At 39.7% G+C, this 19,619-nt stretch overlaps 1 protein-coding gene across 4 annotated transcripts in view; it reads left to right on the top strand.

Annotated features, from left to right (window-relative positions):
- Window positions 1-19,619, top strand: part of SH3D19 (SH3 domain containing 19) — a 91,858-nt gene that overhangs the window by 50,202 nt on the left and 22,037 nt on the right. For 2 of the 4 annotated variants that reach the window (XM_061993062.1, XM_061993063.1), the window contains exons 3-8: window positions 599-639; window positions 1,900-1,942; window positions 3,135-3,282; window positions 3,509-3,710; window positions 4,391-5,386; window positions 19,393-19,500. In XM_061993062.1, coding sequence (XP_061849046.1) covers window positions 624-639; window positions 1,900-1,942; window positions 3,135-3,282; window positions 3,509-3,710; window positions 4,391-5,386; window positions 19,393-19,500 — 1,513 coding nt within the window. In that variant the 5' untranslated portion in view covers window positions 599-623. The remainder of the gene's footprint in view (window positions 1-598; window positions 640-1,899; window positions 1,943-3,134; window positions 3,283-3,508; window positions 3,711-4,390; window positions 5,387-19,392; window positions 19,501-19,619) is intronic. The other 2 variants (XM_061993061.1, XM_061993064.1) reach the window with 2 other exon arrangements.

The following is a 19,619-nucleotide window of genomic DNA, read 5'->3' as shown; positions in this document are numbered from 1 at the left end:
GGTAGGGAGCTTTTATTTACTTACTTAGCCAAACAACTTTTACAGAACTTGTTTAGAAGATGTGCAGTCATGCCTGAAACTTTTGAGGTGTGCCTCTTACTGGGATCAACTTGTCTGCCCATACATTTTTGGTAGGTGGCAGTATGAATTATGGGATTGCAACTTTTTTGCATCTGTATCAACTCCTCAGTGTAACCCACTATTTCTGTAAGGGAAAAAGTGCAGACCCAAATAAACCATGATTAAAACTAAATAAAGCATTCAAAGACAAGTGACTTCCCTCTTCTCATTCCTACAGTGCCTCATTGTTGAACCATACAGTGGACATTTCCATATTCAGTTATATCTTTCATGGGAAAACTTCTGAACAGCTGTTGTTAAAATCAGTGTAATACTATAAATGAAATCTAATTCTATATTAGTTTTTAAAGACACTATATTGTGAATAAACATTTCAGTTTTCATCTTACAACACTGGCATGTGTGCTGCCCTTGTGTGACTAACCCATTTGATCATGGTTTCTAGCCCTCTGAAGCCCTGCTTTGTTGTCCTTCACCTCCTTTTCCTTTTCTGTAACCCATTGTTTTTTTCCTCTAGCACTCATGAATAGTGCACATCAAAAATGCCCTGTAGAAGAGGTATGTCTGACACAATACTATGGGACTCTTGAATCAAATATGCTTTGGCAATTTCAGCAAATGTCTCTGTAATGGTACAGGAACAGCCTAATTGTCAGCTTTTGCACAATAAGACTACTTCTTAAATTGCTCTTGCTATGCAAAAATTTATGCCTCGAATCATTTCCTTTTTTCTCTAAAGAAATCCAAACAAAAATATAATGTGGCCATTGAAAAAATTATTTGAAATTAAATAGGGGAAAAAACCCAGAAGAATGAAGAGGTCAGGGGTTACTTATTTTATGTAAATTAAAACACATGGTTTAGAAAAAAAAAGAAATGCTGCTCACTTTTAATCTACAAGTGATTAAACTTTAGGAAATTTCTAGCTGGGAACAATTAATTTTTTTCTTTTTACCTAAAGGAGAGTGAAATGGCTTCTTAGATTTTCTGCCTTAATACATTAACATTTACAAATATCTAAATGGTGGGTGTCAGGAGGCTGGGACATCCCTTTTTTCTGTTGTCTCTAGTGACAGGACAAGGGGTAATGGGGTGAAGCTGGAACATAAAAAGTTCCAATTAAATATAAGAAAAAACTATTTCACTGTGAGGGTGAGGGAGCCCTGGCACAGGCTGCCCAGAGGGGTTGTGGAGTCTCCTTCCTTGGAGGCCTTCAAGACCCACCTGGACATGTTCCTATGTGACCTGATCTAGGTGACCCTGCTTCTGCAGGGGGATTGCACTAGATGATCTCTAAAGGTCCCTTCCAACCCTACCATTCTATGATTCTATCATTTTCTTTCTGTAAAACAAATGAAAAGAAACAATAAAAAAAGATTAAAGAACATCTCAGAAATGAGCCATCAAAGCAAATCCAGATGTGTTTAACACTTCCTTTGGTGTTATATTCATGGACTGTTTTAACTAGAGAAAAAGAAATTTCAGCTCTAGGGTCACCACAATACAGAATACAGAAGCATGTGGCAAGGAAGAAGAAAAAGGGACAGGACCATTTCTCATGGTCATAACTTGGACATATGAAACTTAGACTTAGGAAACTGCATACTACACTATTTTGTTGTAATTTCTTCTCATATTTAATAAAAATAATTTTTTAAAAACTTGGCCACTCTTAAAATCTGAAATTTGTGATCAGTTGCTGTATGTTTTCCATTTCACTGATGGTGAACTGGTAAGAGCTCTGCTATTATCCTCATCTTACTGCTGTGACAGTATATGTTAACCTCTTCAAAACTTTTGTTTCTTTTCTTTAAATAGCTTCTCGGACCTCTAGCCATAGTGAGCAGCAGAGGGATAGAAGGTATGAAACTGTTATTTATGTTGCAGTTAGATGTTAGTGTAAAACTTGTTAGATTGTGTCACAGTATTATTTGATGTGGCTTTCTCTAGCTTGTGGTTTGGGGTTTTTTCCTTCTCTCTGTCCTTAGTGTATTTCAAAATAAGTTAAGCTTGGAATAAAATGAAAATACTGTGATTCTTAAGAGTTTGAGGAGTTTTCTCTTCAATTTTTGTATGTGTCCTCAAAAAAGAATGCACCCAACCATCAAATCTCTGCAGAACTGTTACTTTCTTGACATCTATTAAGAGGATCACTTCACAGTGAAAATAAGCACACTTTCAGGCCTCTTTCCAGTTTCTCAAAGGGTACTGAGAAAGGAGGTCACCAACCTGGCTAGCTGGTGAACCAGTTCTGCCATTATTTCAGGTGTGAAGGACCTGTAACCCTGTTTTTAAAATTCTTGTAACAACAGTTTTAAAAGTTATGCTTCTATAGGTTTTTTTCTGTTGGGAGACAGAGGTTTCTGTAGCAGGTGCTTCATTTACTTACAAAACACACTTCTCAAAGTGTATTTCTTGTGAGACTCTAGAGTGATTACTGATACTCTGAAGGTTATAGTCTGGGAACGTAGGCCATAGCTGCACCTTATGCTCTAAAGCAGCTGTTTCAGTGATAAAACAGGGTTAATACCTACAGTCCTTAACTGTCACAGAAGTCCCTATTGTATTAGATGCAGTAAGCAAATAGGCCCTCTCCCAAGGGTGTGATGAGGCTTGCTCTGCCTCACTTTAGCACAGTGGGAGGTTTTAGGTACCTAGGCAGAAGCAGTTTTAACTATCCTACTGTTTTCAAGTTGTAGTAGACTAAGGGCAAACACATGATTAGTTCTTATTATCCCATGAAGACTAAGACTTCCTCCATTTAATTGAGTTACACTTGTGTTTAAGTACTTTAGGCATGTAAATTATTTCATTGAAGCCAATAAACCTACTTTTTGGCTTAGGTATTTAATTAGGTGCTTTGAATGGAAGCCTAAGTGCTTGTTAGAAAGGTCAGGTAGGTGACTTTGAAATAATGGAAAACCATCTTGGGTTAAATAAAAAAGACCCAAGCTATTTTGATTTCCTATGCCAAGAAAACCTTGGTATTTCATATTTAAAAGAACGATTTCAAAACATTTTTGGTATTTAGTCTCCTTTGCTTGGATTTCCAGGCGTCCTGAAATTACAATAGTTGCTGCTGAACCCCTCCGGACATCATCCTGGTTTCCAGGTGCGAGCCCTGTCACTCCTCATGGATTAGGATACCCTTCTGCTTCATCTCATGCACAGTGGAGGAGAAATGAGCGTATTCCAGCTGAGGTGAGCATTAGTTTACGTGAGGTATGTTTGATTTACAGAGTTAAAAACCATGTTAAATTAGAGAGGAATGGAGTCTTTGCTTACTTAGACTTTTACTGTGTTAAACAAAAGACTATGGCAGTATACCCTGCATATCTTAATGTAGTATTTTTTAATTTGTATGCTGCTTTTTTTGAAAAAGGATCACATCAGGACATAGATTAATATTTCTCTTTCTGTATTGTAGCTTCCACCATCATATGAGCAGGTAATAAAAGAAATCAATCAGGTTCAAGTCAATACAACAAATAACAATAATGCTGCTGCTCCTAGACATACCACTACTTCTGCAACACAAACTGACTTTCCAGAGGAACCAACCAGCCATTTGCCAGGAAGTAATGTAAAAACTAGTGTGCCTACACACTGGGAATCTGCAGGCTATCCAGGTGAGGTTTTTTTGATCTCTTACTGATTCAAACCTTATTTTGTCCCTTTAAGCTATTTTTTATTATTGGTCTGTGCAGCATTTAATACGAACAACAGTTAAATTTCTGTGAATGATTGCTGCTGTAAATTTCTGTAAAAATCCTCTCTTCTGCAGAAATGCCGTTGCATTCATGGCCAGACTTTAATTAGATCTTGGGAGTTTTACTCAATTCACCTGTAATGGGAATTGCTTTGGGGCCAGAGGGGCTCAGCTGTCCAGTCAGAATTGCAGCAGTGTTACATGTGCAGACTGAACTAAGCTGAGGAAGTTGTTGTACTACTCTTTGGTCTAGATGTTTTTTGCATGCCCCTCCTACTGCAAGCTAACAAGTAGTTTTGAACTCACAATGTATAGATACCATGTATCTAGGTGGACATGCTTCTGCGGGGAGGTGGGACTAGATGATCTCTAAAGGTCCCTTCCAACCCATACCATTCTATGATTTCAGCAGTCTTCAGCTTCTTCCTAGAGTTTCTATATTTTTTCATTCATCTTTTTAGAAAGAGAACCGCAGTCTCCCAAGCAGCAGTAAGTTCTGAATGAAACCCATCATGTTTACCTTTCTGATGGCTGGCAAAAAATAACATAAATGAAGTGTTCTGGAATAGATAACTGAAACCTTTTCTTTTCTGTTATCAGGGCAGGGTCCTCTTAAACCTCCAAGGCCTTCTGCATCTCTTCTGAATAGGTCTCCTTCAGAAAATGAGAATCCCTTAATAGTCTTTGAAGTTTCTGAAGGTCAGAGGTGCCAAGAAAATGCCAATGCTGTGATATGTCCTGTGCCAAAGCCAAGATCAAGAAGCAATCTCAGACCTGTGGTCAAAAATACAGAAAGGAGTGTAGACAATGGAGAAGTGAACCAATGTAGCACAGAAAGACACCAACCTCCAATTCAGCAGTCACCACTCTTAGATGATAGCCTACTAGACAATCACTTGGCAATGGACAGCATGAGTACAGAAAAGAGCCAAAATAGTATTGTTTCAAGGATCAAAGTTTTTGAATCCCAAGGAAATAATGATACCTCAGGATTATCAAAAAAGCCAGAAATTGCCCGTCGTTCACTGCCCCCAAGACCTGTTACTGCAAAGAAACCAGTAGTTGCTCCAAAGCCAGGGGTAAGCAGAATTTCTGGAGACTGGGATGCATGGACAGAAAGCAAATCAACACCTTCCAAGGAATTTCAGCCTCAGCCAGAAGTAGCTGGGAGTAGTGCTGTAACCAAACCTGAACTGCCAAAGAAGCCCAAATCTGGCCTTGTTAAAAGTAGTAGTAGTGATATTCTTGATGCAAGGAGTGGATTAGTTTCAGAGAACAGCGATGGACACAAGAAATTTCCTGTTCCTGCTCCAAGACCTCTCATTCCTAAAAAGTCACGTTGCACAGAAAATCCTGCTCTTTCTTTGGCCTCATTAAAACCGATTGCTGCTCCCTCACGGGCTTCTGTGTCTGCCCAAGAAGACGTTTTCAAGTCTTTGGGGGAATCATCACCTGCAGCCCCAGCCAACTCCTCAGCACTTGCTTTGCAAAATAAACTGGATGTGGAAGGAGATCTCATCAGTTTTGATGATGATATTTTGCCTCTAAGTCCAGCTTGTGTAGTTAAAGATGGCATCGGTTCTCAAGCAGCAGCAGGTAAGAAGGAATCTTTTTAAACTGTCACTGTGTTAGCCTTTGCAGGTATATGATCCTGTGTGAGTTATGTCTACCCGTCTTGACAGGGTTTATGTTCTGTATATGAAATTCTTGGTTTTCTAGCATGTCAAGATCTCTATGAAATTACTTGGGTTTTGAGACTTGGGAGGTTTCAAGGCCATATAAATCTCAGAACTTGTCTGCTAGATTTATTACATGATTACTAAAATAATGAGAAAAGGCTTGGTGTTATACACCAGATGTCACCTCTAGAGTATATCACTATTCTCTCTGGGGAATTTGAGACATCTTATCTCATCTTAATCTGAGTAATTTATTTGGGTGCCTGAAGTTCTGTACTGGAGACCTAGTCATGTACAGAAGCAGCAATGTTCATTGCATTTAGGGAAATTTGTAATCAAATATACTGGGATACTCTATGCCTACTTATTTTCTCTTTCCTATCTTTGTGTCTTGTCATGTAACTGTATGCTTGTTACGCAACTTTTTTTTAATGTAGTTTTTTCCAATAATGAAAACAGTTATTTCATATGGACAGATTAAGTGCTACAACTACAACCTTTTCATAAACCATGTTTGACCCCATTAAGCACTTGGTGTAATTTTTTAATGCTCTTTTAAATAGTTTAAGACACAGGTAGATGTTAAATTTTATAGCAATAGCTTTTTTCCTCTTTGTATTCAAGTTCTGTTAAATATCTTGATCAGTGATTTGGATGAGGAGTTTAAGTACACCCTCAGTAAGTTTGCAGATGACACCAAGTTGGGCAGGAGGGCAGGAAGGCTCTTCCAAGGGATCTGGACAGACTGATCGAGAGGCTGAGGCTAATTGTATGAGGTTCAACAAGGCCAAGTGCCAGGTCCTGCAATTGGGCCACAACAACCCCAGGCAGTGCTACAGGCTTGGGGCTGAGTGGCTGGAAAGCTGACTGTTGGAAAAAGACCTGGGGATGTTAATCCACAACTGGCTGAACTTGAGCCAGCAGTGTGCCCAGGTGGCCAAGAAGGCCAATGGCATCCTGGCCAGTTTCAGGAACAGTGTGGTCAGCAAGACTAGGCAAGTGATTGTCCCACATCTCAAATACTATGTCCGGTTCCGGGCCTCTCACTACAAGAAGGACATTGAGGTACTGGAGCGTGTTCAGAGACGGTCAATGAAGCTGGTGAAGAGTCTGGAGAACATGTCTTATGAGAAACGGCTGAGGGAGCTGGGGATGTTTAGCCAGGAGGAGGCTGATGGGAGACCTTATCACTCTCTACAACAACCTGAAAGGAGGTTGTAATGAGGTGGGTGTTGATCTCTTCTCCCAAGTAACAAGTGAGAGGATGAGAGGAAATGGCCTAAAGTTGCACTTGAGGAGGTTTAGATTATGTACTAGAAAAAATTTCTTCACCAAAAAGGTTATAAAGCATTGGAACAGGCTGTCTAAGCAAGTGGTAGAGTCACCATCCCTGGAGATATTTAAAAGACATGTAGCTCTGCTACTTAGTGACATGGTTTAGGGAGGGGCTTGGCAGTGTGAGGTTAGTGGTTGGACTTAGTGATCTTTAAGGTCTTTTCCAGCCTGAACGATTACATTGATTCTAGGTATGTTCTGATTCAGCTTACCAGCCCTATGGCAATCCAGGGAGAGTTCTGCTTTAAAACAGATGATGTGTCATGTAAAATGCTTGTTTAAGGGACCAGCTATGATTTTTAATCTTTTTTTTAACTTCATTTATCATTAAATGTCTCGACTTTCTGAAGAGAAGCATAGATACTGTGTAGCTGTCACAGCAAATTGATATTAATGATTGTTAACAAATGCAATTTCTTCACAGTTTGTGGATTGTATCATTAGGTGAAGTTTTGATTTGTTATTCTTCTTCCTCTGTATTGGCAGAAAACCCCAAGCCAGATTTAGAAAGTCCCTAAAAGCCATAAACTTTTAAGATCAGTATGTACAGAAGCACAGATCTCGGGAGCTTATGAAAGCAGTCAGGCAAGTCCTGCAGGAGACTCAACATGGTTATAAATCCATTTTTTCTTGGACTGACAGATTCCAGGGACACTGCAGGTGCTGTACCAAACCTGGAAGGAGTACAGGGTGACTGGAGAGACATTTCATATATATGTCAAGGAAGTGTATGATTGACAGTGTCCATCTGGGAACAGTCATTATCAGTGACTAGAGTCTTGCAACAGCCACTGTACATGTGGTGGTTATAGAAGAAAGTTAGAAGCACGAGGGTTGACTCTTGTTTTCTGTGTGTTCAGGGTAAAATTAGTCATTTTATTTTGATTAATATGTGCAACAAGCAGAGGGAAAATAAAAGCATAAAAAGGAAAATGATGTTTTGGCTACATACATTAAAAGACTGCTTCGCCTCCAACATGGAAAAAATAAATAAGATTAATTCTTCTGTTAAATCTGAGGTTGAATGTTCCCAAATGAAAATCACCTGAAAAAACAGTTTTCATGATGAAATAAGAAGAATGCTAGTCTTCATCTTTCTGGTTGTTGTCCTAGGTGTTTTTCTTGATTTCATTAAGAAGAAAATGCTTTCTGTTCTCATAGTTAATAGAATAATTATTCAGATAATAGTTTCTCGACTTCCTGAGTTGCGTGTCTGTAATTTTATTAATTCAATAAAATGGCATATTTGCTACAACTCCTTCTTACTTACTAAAGAGGGAATGACCACTTTATTACACTCTAAAACTAGGAATTATTTCAAATTTTTTCAGGTATTTATTAGCTCATATCCTGTACTCTTGATTATGAATCCCATGCTGTATCTTGACAAAGCATCCACAAGAAGAACACTGACTTTCTGAAAAATGAGGCAGCACAGAGCACTAACATTAGCTATTTCTCATGTTCCTGTAGGAACAGCTTAAGATTTTTCAAGATGAATCCACAGTTACGTGTTTTGTAAAGGCAGGAAGGAAAGCTCTAATCTTGCTCCCATCTCCCCAGACCTTTGCATTTCTTACATGTTTATCATTGTCATTACTTAGCAAAATGACAGCTCACTGGTTGTTGTTATGGCAACCCCGGGAAAGGAAGAAGGCTTTGATGCAGCAGTGTTTGAAACTAAGCACCAACAGCTTGTTTGTCAAAGAGCAGTGTTACACCACAGATTACAGCATTCACAAAATGAAGTTTTATTCTCACACAACACAAATGCATCTGGTACTTAACAGAACTGGATGGATCGATCACTGCCGCTGCTGACTCCTGATGCAAAAGTGAGATGGTGAAGCATTCAGTGATGGTGGGTGCGGAAGCTGAAGCGAGTGTATGAATGTAAAGGTGAAATGGGCAAAACACATTCAGAGTCTCCACAGCAGTTTAGTTGACTGACATAAGACATCAGCTTTCTCTAACATGGGGCTACTATCTCCACAGTAGTGAAGGCTACTTGGATGTTATTTATGTGCTAAGAACAACAAAACAATTTATAGTTGGTAGTTTAACTAGCAAAGTTAGCTGGATGGTTTTCTGACAAATTTACCTCAGGCAATACCATGGGTTCAACAGTGTTTGACAGCATTTCCAACAGCACAGCTGTTAGCAGAGTGAACTTGCCATTTAGCAAACGTTAACGATTTTATCTCTATCCAACCTGTATAGAGTTGCTCCAGTGCAAATAGAGACTCCAGGTACCAAGATCCCTTTCAAAGCTTTCAGCATCCACTCTGACAGTTGAAGTCTGTGGAAGCCTTGGAAGCTCAACAACTCTGAGATTCAGAGGTGAACTGTGACAGAACCTTGCATCCAACTGGTGTCTCTGATGCTAGCCCAAGGGAGTTGCCAGGAAGGAGAAGTCAGGAATGACACATCTATAGAACTTCTCCTTTTAGTAGCAGCCAAAATTGATGCCGGTTTCAAGTGCCATATAATTTGGACTCAAAAAATAGAGATAATGTTCAAAGCCATTGTGGGGAGTGGCTGACACACCAGAAGGCTGTGCTGCCATTCAACAAGACCAGGACAGACTGGAGAGTTGTGCAAGGAGAAATCTAATGAAATTCAACAAGAGCAAGTATAGAGTGTTGCATCTGGGAAAGAATAACCCCATGTACCAGTACAGGTTGGGGAATGAACTCTTAGAGTGTAGTATAGGGGAAAAGGACCTGGATGTCTTGGTGGGCAGCAGGATGACCATGAGCCAGCAACGTGCCCTCGTGGCCAAGAAGGCCAATGGCATCCTGGAGTATAGAAGGAATGTGGGCAGTAGGTTGAGAGAAGTTCTCCTCCCCATCTACTCTGTCCTCATGAGACCACATCTGGAATATTGTGTCCAGTTCTGGGCCCCTCAGTTCAAGAAGGACAGGGAGCTGCTGGAGAGAGTTCAATGCAGGGCCACAAAGATGATGGAGTAGAGCATCTCCGTTATAATGAAAGGCCAAGGGAGCTGGGGCTCTTCACCTTGGAGGAGACTGAGACATGACCTCATTAATGTTTACAAATACATAAGTGACGGGTGTCAGGAGGATGGAGCCAGGCTGTACTCAGTAATGTCCAATGATAGGACAAGAGGCAACAGGTACAAGCCAAAACATAAGAGGTTCCAAAGAAACATAAGGAAGAATTTCTTCACTGTGAGGGTGAGGGAGCACTGGAACAGGCTGCCCAGATGGGTTGTAGAGTCTCCTTCTCTGAAGACATTCAAAACTCACCTGGACAAGTTCCTGTGTGACCTACTCTAGATGGTCCTGCTCTGGCAGGGGAGGTGAACTAGATGATCTCTGAAGATCCGTTACAATCCTTAAGATTCTATGATTTATATCCTAGTGAAATTACTCCTGTTCAAGTCAGTCATTGAGAATGTGAAAGCATGTTTGGGACTCTTAAATCTTGAGGTGCTAATGCTTGAATGACAGTTTTGATTTTTAGGATCATCTGGGGTATTTTTACATTTATCTTTTAGTTGATAACAGGGATTTATGCTGTTCTTGAAGGTTAAAAGTTTTGGTGATCTGTCAGGTAGGCTCTCTTCTTGTGAATCCATTTTCACAAAGGCTTGGAAATGAAATTCTAGTGCAAGTTGAACTGAGTGTAAATTCTATGGCTCCAGAAAATCTGTGCTTTTACCCAAAACTTGTTTTAGTTGCTATGTTAAAGCGTGTAGGGTATTTGCTTGCTAAATGTTATGAGAATGTATGTTTTGGACAAAGAAAATAAGGTGATGGTATTTAAAGCACATATTTACATTAAAACCTGGAAGTGATCTTGCTAGAATATTTTCATTCCTTTTTGCTTGTGGAGAGTTATCCTTTTCTCTCAACTTCTCTCTCTCTGAGACAGCATATATTTCACTGATTACTCTAAGCCTGATATACCAGAACTCAATTTAAACCCAATTCTTTGAAAAGTACTTCAAAGACTGCCTTACTTTACCAGCAGGAGACAGCTCTCTCTTTTGATAGTTTCATCATATTAGGGTCTCTCAATTCTCACAGAAATCTACTACTGCATTTCTTCATTGTTTTAGCTATCTATCTATATCTGTCTATTTCATTGTGGTATCAAAGTTCGTTTCTGTCTGTATGGCAAAAAAAAAAAATCTGCAACCAAACCAGCGCTGCCATCCATTTGTATGTGTTATTATTTCTTGTGGCATGAATGGTGGAATTTGTGTCACACTGTAGTCAACTCAGAAAAACTGCTGCTCAAGTAACTCCAAATTTGTCTGCTGTGGGGATATTGCTCAGCTGCTTGTTTTTAATTGCTTCCTCAGGAAGGAAAAGAAAAAAAAAAAAGAACTGAAATAGTTCTAACTGATAGATTAGTCCAGGCATATCTTCAAAATAATGTAGCTTTTCTTAGGGTTCTGCTGTGTTACTTCTGATGAATCTTGTGGTTATTTTTAAGTTAATTTTGGCAGAAGTAAAAAAGGAGACAGGTATTAGGGTGAGCTGTCTTATCCATTTAATCTTTTTCTTAAATCTCCAGCAAAACCAGGTTTACCTGAAGACATGCTTCTGTAGGGTGGAGTAGTGCAGGTATGGGTCTGTACTGTGTCTTGTTGGTTTTGCTGCAAATTTGGCAATCTCCAGCAGAGGTGGTAACAAGCACCTGTTAACTCTTCAAATCTACAGATGTTTGCTTAGTAAACATAAATTGGAGCCTTCAGGGAGCTTGGAAGTGACTCTATATCTAGTTTCAGGGCTTTATATCTAGGGCTTTATATCTACTTTCAGGAAACAAATTATAGAATCGTAGTATGGTAGGGGTTGGAAGGGACCTCTAGAGATCATCTGGTTCAATACCCCCTGCTAAAGCAAATCCACCTAGATCAGGTCACACAGGAACACATCCAGACAGGTTTTGAAAACTCTCCAGAGAAGGAGACTCCACAACCTCCCTGGGCAGCCTGTGCCAGGGCGCTATCACCTGAACAATGAAAACGTTTTTCCTTAAGTGGAACTTTTCGTGTTCCATCTTTTGTCCATTACCCCCTGTCCCATCACTGTACACTACAGAAAGAAAGTGTTGCCCCATCCTCTTGACATCCACCTTTCAAATACTTATGAATATTAATGAGATCCCCCCTCAGTCTCCTCTTCTCTAGGCTGAACAGTCCAAGGTCCTGCAGCCTTCCTTTGTAAGGAAGATGTTCCAGTCCCCTGATCATCTTGATGGCCCTGTGCTGGACACTTTCTAGATGTTCCCTGTCCCTCTTGAGCTGAGAAGCCCAAAACTGGACACAAGACTCCAGATGAGGCCTCACCAGGGAAGTATAGAGGGGGAGAAGAACCCCCCTCGACCTGCTGGCCACACTCTTCTTGATGCATCCCAGGATGCCATTGGCCTTCTTGGCCAATTGCTGGCTTATGGTTATCAACCAGGACTCCCAGGTCTCTCTCTGCAGAGCTGCTCTCCAGTAGGTCAATCTCCAGCCTATACTTGCACATGGGGTTGTTCCTTCCCAGGTACAGGACTCTGCACATATCCTTGTTGAACCTCATGAGGTTCCTCTCTGCCCAACTCTCCATCCAGTCTAGAACTTACTGAATAGCAGCACAACCTTCTGGTGAACCTAGTCCTCCCAGTTTGGTGTCATCAGCCAACGTGCTGAGGGTACACTCTGTCCCCTCATCCAGGTTGTTGATGAAGATGTTGAACAAGATTGGCCCCAGAATCGATCCCTGTGGAACTCCACTGGCCACAGGCCTCCAACTCGATTCTGTGCCATTGATCACCACCCTCTGGGCTCTGTCATTCAGTCAGCTCTCGATCCACCTCACTGTCCACTCATCCAAGCCACACTGCCTGAGCTTTCTGATGAGGATGTCATGGGAGACAGTGTCAAAAGCCTTGCTTGAAGTCAAGGTAGATGACATCCACTGCTCTTTCCTCATCTAACCAACCGGTTATACCTTCATAGAAGACTATCAAGTTGGTCAAGCAAGATTTCCCCTTGGTGAATCCATGTTGAGTCCCCTGATAACCTGGCATCCAAGATTAGTTGTTCCATCACGTTATCCAAGATGGAGGTGAGGCTGACCAGCCTCTAGTTTCCTGAATCCTTCTTCTTGCCCACTTTGAAGACTGGAGTTTTAAAGGGTTTTAAGTCATAGCTGCAAAATAGATGAGGAGCCCTTTAGGTTGTCAAATGCAAATGAATTTGCTTTTGAGTTCCATGCCTATAGATGCTTTTAAGAGGTAACAGACAAGTAATAATGATCCTAATAAAAACTCTCTTTTCTGAATATTAAATCTATTTCTATTACAATAGCACTTGAAGTGCAGATAGCCTTTTATCAGAAAGATTGTCACAGAACAACGATATGCTATTTTAAAAATGTTTATAAATTAAACTATTTTTTCTTTTGCTGAAAGTATATGTGAAACTTTTATAAGAGGGCAGATAGATTTTAAACAACATTATAAATTCCCTGGTCTTTCATATTTTTACAAAAAGGATTTTGCATGCCCTGTTGCTTTCTGTCATCAATCCTCTGCTTTGGAGATTTCCAGCTTATCTTTTTTGGGGCACTTGGGTGGGCACCTGGCAAGAATGGACAAGGGTGTGTTTCTTATCTCCAGAGTAATTTGAGAGTGGTTTGTTGGTTTTTTTTTGTCACCCATTGTATGTCCAAATACCATCTGGCATCCAATTTTTTTAAGTTAGACAAGGTTATGCAATCAATTTCTAACAACATGACCTTGTGGCTGATATGTTCTGGACAGGAGGTTTGATTAGAGACATCCTGAAGGTTCTTGCAATCTAAACTATCCTAGTCTTACTGCAGCTACTAAAATAGATTAAAGATGTAGGAGCAGCCTCTGAACTCTCAGATCATAGCCCATGCTGGTATAAGCAGTCCTTTTGTGCCAAAGGTGATGTCACTACTATCACCTTGACTAGCATGGGCAGATTATCTGTGAAGCAGGTGGTTGTTTTCTGCTGCACACAGGTAGTAAGTGTGGGTGTTCCTGTAGTTTGGGAAAGACATGCTGAAAGCTCAGAAAAGATCCATTTATATCTGTCTCTACATATGGTGTAGCACTGTGTTTTTCTGCCCTACAAATGCTTGTATTGCCATTGTCACGGTAGCCCAAGAAATTTTACTCTTCTAGCGCAAGATTTTGTTTTATCTCCTCTCCAACTTTCTAAAACTGTGGATGAGAGATTTCATTGATCAGTTAAAGACATCTTACATTTTCAGCAAGTACATTTAAGTTGGATGTTCTGTTGCATCTCTCCACATTTTTTCCCCCTATACTTTACAGAGAGTATCAAACAGAAGATAATTCTTTGTGCATTTTTGTCATCCCGACGGCCAGACTCCTTCTGCAATCTCCATATATATCCTATAAATGTCATTAATTCTTTGAATTGGACTTGTTCTTCAAAACTAGCAATTGCTAGCCTTGAGTTGCCTTGCTTTTTCTGGCAATCCATCCGATGTCAGCAGCGAATGAGGAGTAATGCCTAAAACCTATGCAAGTAGTTCACTACATTTTCTCTGCTCTGAGTAGCAATAAATGTTGCTGGCTTAAGTCTTGAAGTCTTTGCATAATTCTTCTTGAAAAATCTTGTTAGTGTGTGAGAAGTTTGAAGTTGCTGTTTTGGCATCTGGGCATATTGTTTCTGTGAGGAAATAGAATCTTGGTGATAAAATTTTCTGAAATTACTGTGTGCTTGCTCTGTTTTTTTTGTGCTTTTGAGAAAACAGCATAAGCAGGTGCAGAAAACTAATGCTTTGATAGCCACATTGGAAAAGCTACTTATATGTAAAGTTTGTTACATATAAGAGATTTTTATCAGTCTGCTCAAATAATTCCTTGACTAGATGTGCCATATTAAGTAAAGCAAGTCTCTTTGGCTTGATGAGATATAACCCTTTGAATAAAGCAGACCTGCACAGTCTGTTCATAGCCTCTGCTGAAATAACTAGGCTAGTCATGAAAAACCATGGTGTAGACTAGGGAGAAAAAAAGGTCAAGAACATTGTGATAGCAGATTTTTTTGTCTGTTCCAAGTTTAGGTCTGAGGCCATACTAAGTCTACTCCTGAAAATTGTATTCCTTTTATTTGAGTCAGCTGGTCTACTCTTCTAATGTTAGAAGAATGGTGAGAAGCCTGACTTTCACCGGAGCTTACTTAAAAGATACAGTCATTACTGGATCATGGCAGTTTTCCATGCAGAGGGAGCTCCATATTATTCTCTCTGGGTCAGAAGTACCATTTCTAAGAGGAATGAACTGTTGATTTTGGTGATGGAAAATATTGGAGAAAACTGAGATTGGGATAATCGCTGATGCTGGAATGTAGGTAGGATACTTGCCTAACCTGTCTATTTATAGTTGTAAATAGGTTGAGATTTAGATCGTCTGAGTGAACATCAGACTTCTGATTGGTTGCAGTATTTCTTGGACCTCATTCCTTTTTGGAATATCTGTCAGGTTTCCATTGAATCTCCACCTTTATTACTAGGAGGGGCCTATTGTTGAAAATCTTCCCCCAAATATGGGTTAAGTATGCATCCACAAACACCAGAGTGGTTTCATGGGACTATGTTTTAATAAACTATTTGTTGAGGATGCTTGGCTTTATTCTCTTCCTGGAAGACCCTGATAACAATGCCATTCTGTGTGGAGAGAACTTGTGAGCCTTGCCTTTAACAACAGATTTAGTTTATAATTAAACATTGAAAATAAACACAGTTGCATACTTCTGTAGTGGCAAGTGTAATGTCAGCATCAACACTTTTCATACTATGCTGTTCTTATGTGTAATGAGAGTACTTCTTTCAGGACTGAGCATCTTCACAGCAGATCCTACTATTCTGTGCTCTTAACTTTCCACATCTGATTTGTGTGGAGATTCTCCTTATTGCTACTGAGGTAGCCATTATCTTATTATTACCACTTTCTTAAAGACTACCAATAAATATTCCAGATCCATATCCATCTGTCCTGCTCACATGGGCAAAACCTAGTGCTTGATTTGTAACATCCTATTTTTATATTTTAAACAGGAATCAAAATGAAAGTGAGGGTAAAAAAGCTGTCTCCCCTGAACTGGTAAAAGTGAGAGACTATAGTGTGTTTGAATATGCAGCTTTCGTTTGTCTTTCCTGCAAACAAGCATAATAATATATGTAATCACATAAATCTTTGAAACAGAAGCTGTAGAAAAGTGAGACTGAGGAACATGTAGACTTTAAGCATCCTTGTAAAAGTTTAATTTAAAAAAAATCGATGTTGATATGTGTTATGAGAAATGCCTTGCAGATTAATTTTCTTGAGCTGAGAAGCTTTAAATGAGTATATTAACAATTCTGTTTTCACACCTCCATGAATTATGCTCAAACGATGCCCAATTGTTGTTAAACAACATAAAAATTTGATATGTTGTCAGTCCTGTTGCACAAAGCAGCCCAGTCGTTTGCTCAGCCAATTTCTGCTGCAAACCCAGCGCTGGAGAATGGAATAACACAAACAAGGTAATGAGTCTTAAAGTAATTATGAGGTGACAACGGTATAATTGAACATAAGATAATGAGTGGAAAATGAAAGTTCATCAAGTGTTTTTTTCAGTATTAGAAATTACTTTTCTCAGACTTAAAAATTACTTCTCAGGCTTATTGATTTAGAGACCTCTGCCAACTGTTGGATGGTCAAAAAAATAACTTCTACGCATAGCAACGCCTAAGAGCTGACAAGCAGTACAGTTTTGTACAGTTTTACATCTCCCATAAATTACAAGAATACAGAGCTGTGATTGGTTTGGATGTTCAAGGCATTTCCACTTGTTCTCTATTTCTCTATGTCTATACTTTCAAAAGATGGAGACTTTGGAAAATTGCTTCCTCCTTGTTCATGCAGAACTTCCTAAACCCTTGCGGAACCTTACCTTCAGAGGTGCTCTGTGTGCTGGTATATTCCTTATGGTCCTGCTGTGTCAAGGAGCCTGTGACTTAGCCTTGCCTTTCCTCTGCTTGCCCTGTGTCTCCAGCTTCCCAAGGAGCCCGTGCAGCTTTGAGACCCCACTGCCTTGCTGTCTCTACTGGATTGTTCCTCAAACCTGTCACAGAGCTGCCAAATAACTGCTGAAATAACTTTTTTTCAGCAGTTCTAAAGTCACTCTGAACACAAGTATTAGAGTTAAGATTAGATACATCTTCTTTTTTTTGTATGTGATTCATATGTCAACACTGTAGCTAGCTGACTTAGGCATAAAGGAACAAAAGACAGTTACAACTGCAGGCTTGCTCCAAGAGTGGAATTTTTGTTTCTTGTAATGACCGTACTGCTGGAATGCTTACGTCCCTCTTGTGATCTGTTTCCAAGGCCTCTAGAAAAACCCTTGCTCTGATGCAGTTTTCATTGAAGAGATCCAAATCTTTTACTTACTAGTGCTAATCCATAACTTAAGCAGGATGTTATCCTTACCTTCTAAAACATTGTGAGTTGCCTGTGTCTAGTTTCTGGATGCACCAGTGTCTTTAAGCTCAATGTAATGGAGCTGTCTTCTGTCTAGGTAGTAACAGAGCTTATTTTTAACTATAGCACATATGCCTTTATCTGTAGACAAATTATTGACCTATCATGATCCTTTCTACCTGAAGTGTACAATCAAAGCTTTTGTTCAAGCAGCTTGGCAGAAGGAATTGATGTGCTTTGATCTATGATTAAAATGTGACATGAAGACACACAGGCAGATTTCTGGGTAGCCTGTGGGCAGGTAGATGTCTCAACTTTGAGTGAGACCGTGGCACAAATCCCCATGGCACACCTGTATGTGATGGATACACCTACAAAGAGAGCCTTAAGCTAGTGGCTAGTGGAAAGTGGACATCTGAGCAGAGGTGAGCAGGCTGTTCAGCATGTGATCCCTGCTGTTGGTATGGCTCTGTGCAGGCTGCAGGAGCTGGGGAGAGCTGGGGGCATGGGCAGAGGCATCTGCCAAGGAGGAGCAGCAGCAGAGGCTGCAGGTCTGTGACCGCCAAGTCCTGTGCATGCAGGAAGGCAATCTGTTACACTATAGTTGGGCAGCTCAATAGTACAGTGTTTTCTCTCTCTGAAATTAGACTATTCTGGGTTAAAAAAAAATGCACAACAGAGTTTGATGTACTTGGTCTGAAAATGCCAAGGCTTTTAAAATAAAAATGCTAAGAGATATTTAATGAGGTTGCTCATAAATTAATACCATATTACTGGATTTTCTTAATTCTTATTTGTATTCCCTGATGCAAATTTCTAGTGTCTTGATGAACTGCATTCTATTATACTATAAAAAATTATCTATAAGAAATCATGACTTCATATTGCAAAATTTAAACTGTCTTTTTATGTAAGCATTGAAGATGAAATTGCATCAAATACAGGATTTCTGTCAGAAAGCATGGCGGTAGTTCTGGGAAAGGGCTGGTTTTTATACAAAGTCCTGATAAGTTTAAAGAGATGCCCAGCATACTTCCTCTCTGAGACTCTGACACTCCATAAATAACATCTCATTGAGCTATACATTTAAAACGCCATCAGGGGAGATCAAACTAGGTTGTTGGGGCTATGGATATGTTTCATGCAGAATGTATTGTCTGGAATGCTTTTCCTGTTTTTACTTTACACTTTTATGATACCGTTAAGCTTTGCCATGTTACTGCATTTTTTTGGTCATTTCAAAGAAAAAGGTGGCAGTTGCCAACAACAGAGAAGAGGAATAAATGAAGGATTGGTCTTTGACATGACGGTGCACTTGAGAAAGAACCCATTGATTTGGATTTTATTTATGTACAAGTATTTTTACAGCTGCCTTCTACATGCACATATGTTCCCATGCCTATTAATAAAAGACCAATGCTTACGTCTCTGAAGCATAGAAAACATTGCTCCTGTCATACTGATGGACTGATTGGGTAAGCTTGTAGGGAAATGTGATTCAGGCAGGGGCAGAGCTCAGGCAGGACTCCCAGTCATTGATCTGAACCAGTTTCCTCCATGATACCAGGCTTATAATCAGTAAAATGATGCAGAATCTTCCAAGGAATTAATTTTTCTACAGCAAAGACATTCTGTCATCAGTAATATTTAAATGCTTTGGTTTGGTTTGTTTTTCTGTAGGCATTTTATCTGCTGCAGTGCTGACTGTTTAGCTTTTGCATTATTTTATTAAAGGTTTTTAGTGAATATGTTCACAACTATGGCTGAATATTAGATCAACTACTTTGAAAACATTTCCCTAAAGCCATCCTGATTTCAAGTCCATTACCAAGCAATCCAGTTCCTGTTCTTCAGTGGTTTATATAATCCCAGAAGGCATCTGGAGCATGTTAAGTCAACTATGAATGCAGATGTACAGAAAAGACACGTTATTTATGAAGAGCTGAGTATGCTATTTCCATCTGCCTGATTTATGTATTTTTTAATGACTTTCTTCAGTGTGAAATATAAATGTCCTTAATGAAGAAAGCAATACCCAGTGAGATCTGTGATCAACAAATATTAAATATGTTGTTTGGGCTTTTTTTTTTCTCCTTTTAGATCCGTTTCAGTTCCTCACCAAAAGTGAACCTGCAAAGGAACAGACAGCTCAACCAGCTTTAGCCCGGAAACCCACTGTGATCCGAATCCCATCTAAACCTGGGAAACGTAAGTTCTTCTCCTGCCTTATCTGAGAAGTCTCTGTAGCTGCTGCTTACTAGCTATATTAGCTGCTAAAGGAACCTGTAGTACAGTTTGACAAGACAGAGGAGCCAACCTAAGGGCTG

This window comes from Colius striatus, chromosome 3 (assembly GCF_028858725.1).
Source record: "Colius striatus isolate bColStr4 chromosome 3, bColStr4.1.hap1, whole genome shotgun sequence".
Taxonomy (NCBI): Eukaryota; Metazoa; Chordata; class Aves; order Coliiformes; family Coliidae; genus Colius; species Colius striatus.
The sequence above is the reverse complement of the archived record's forward strand: the minus strand, read 5'-3'. Positions and strand labels throughout refer to the sequence as shown.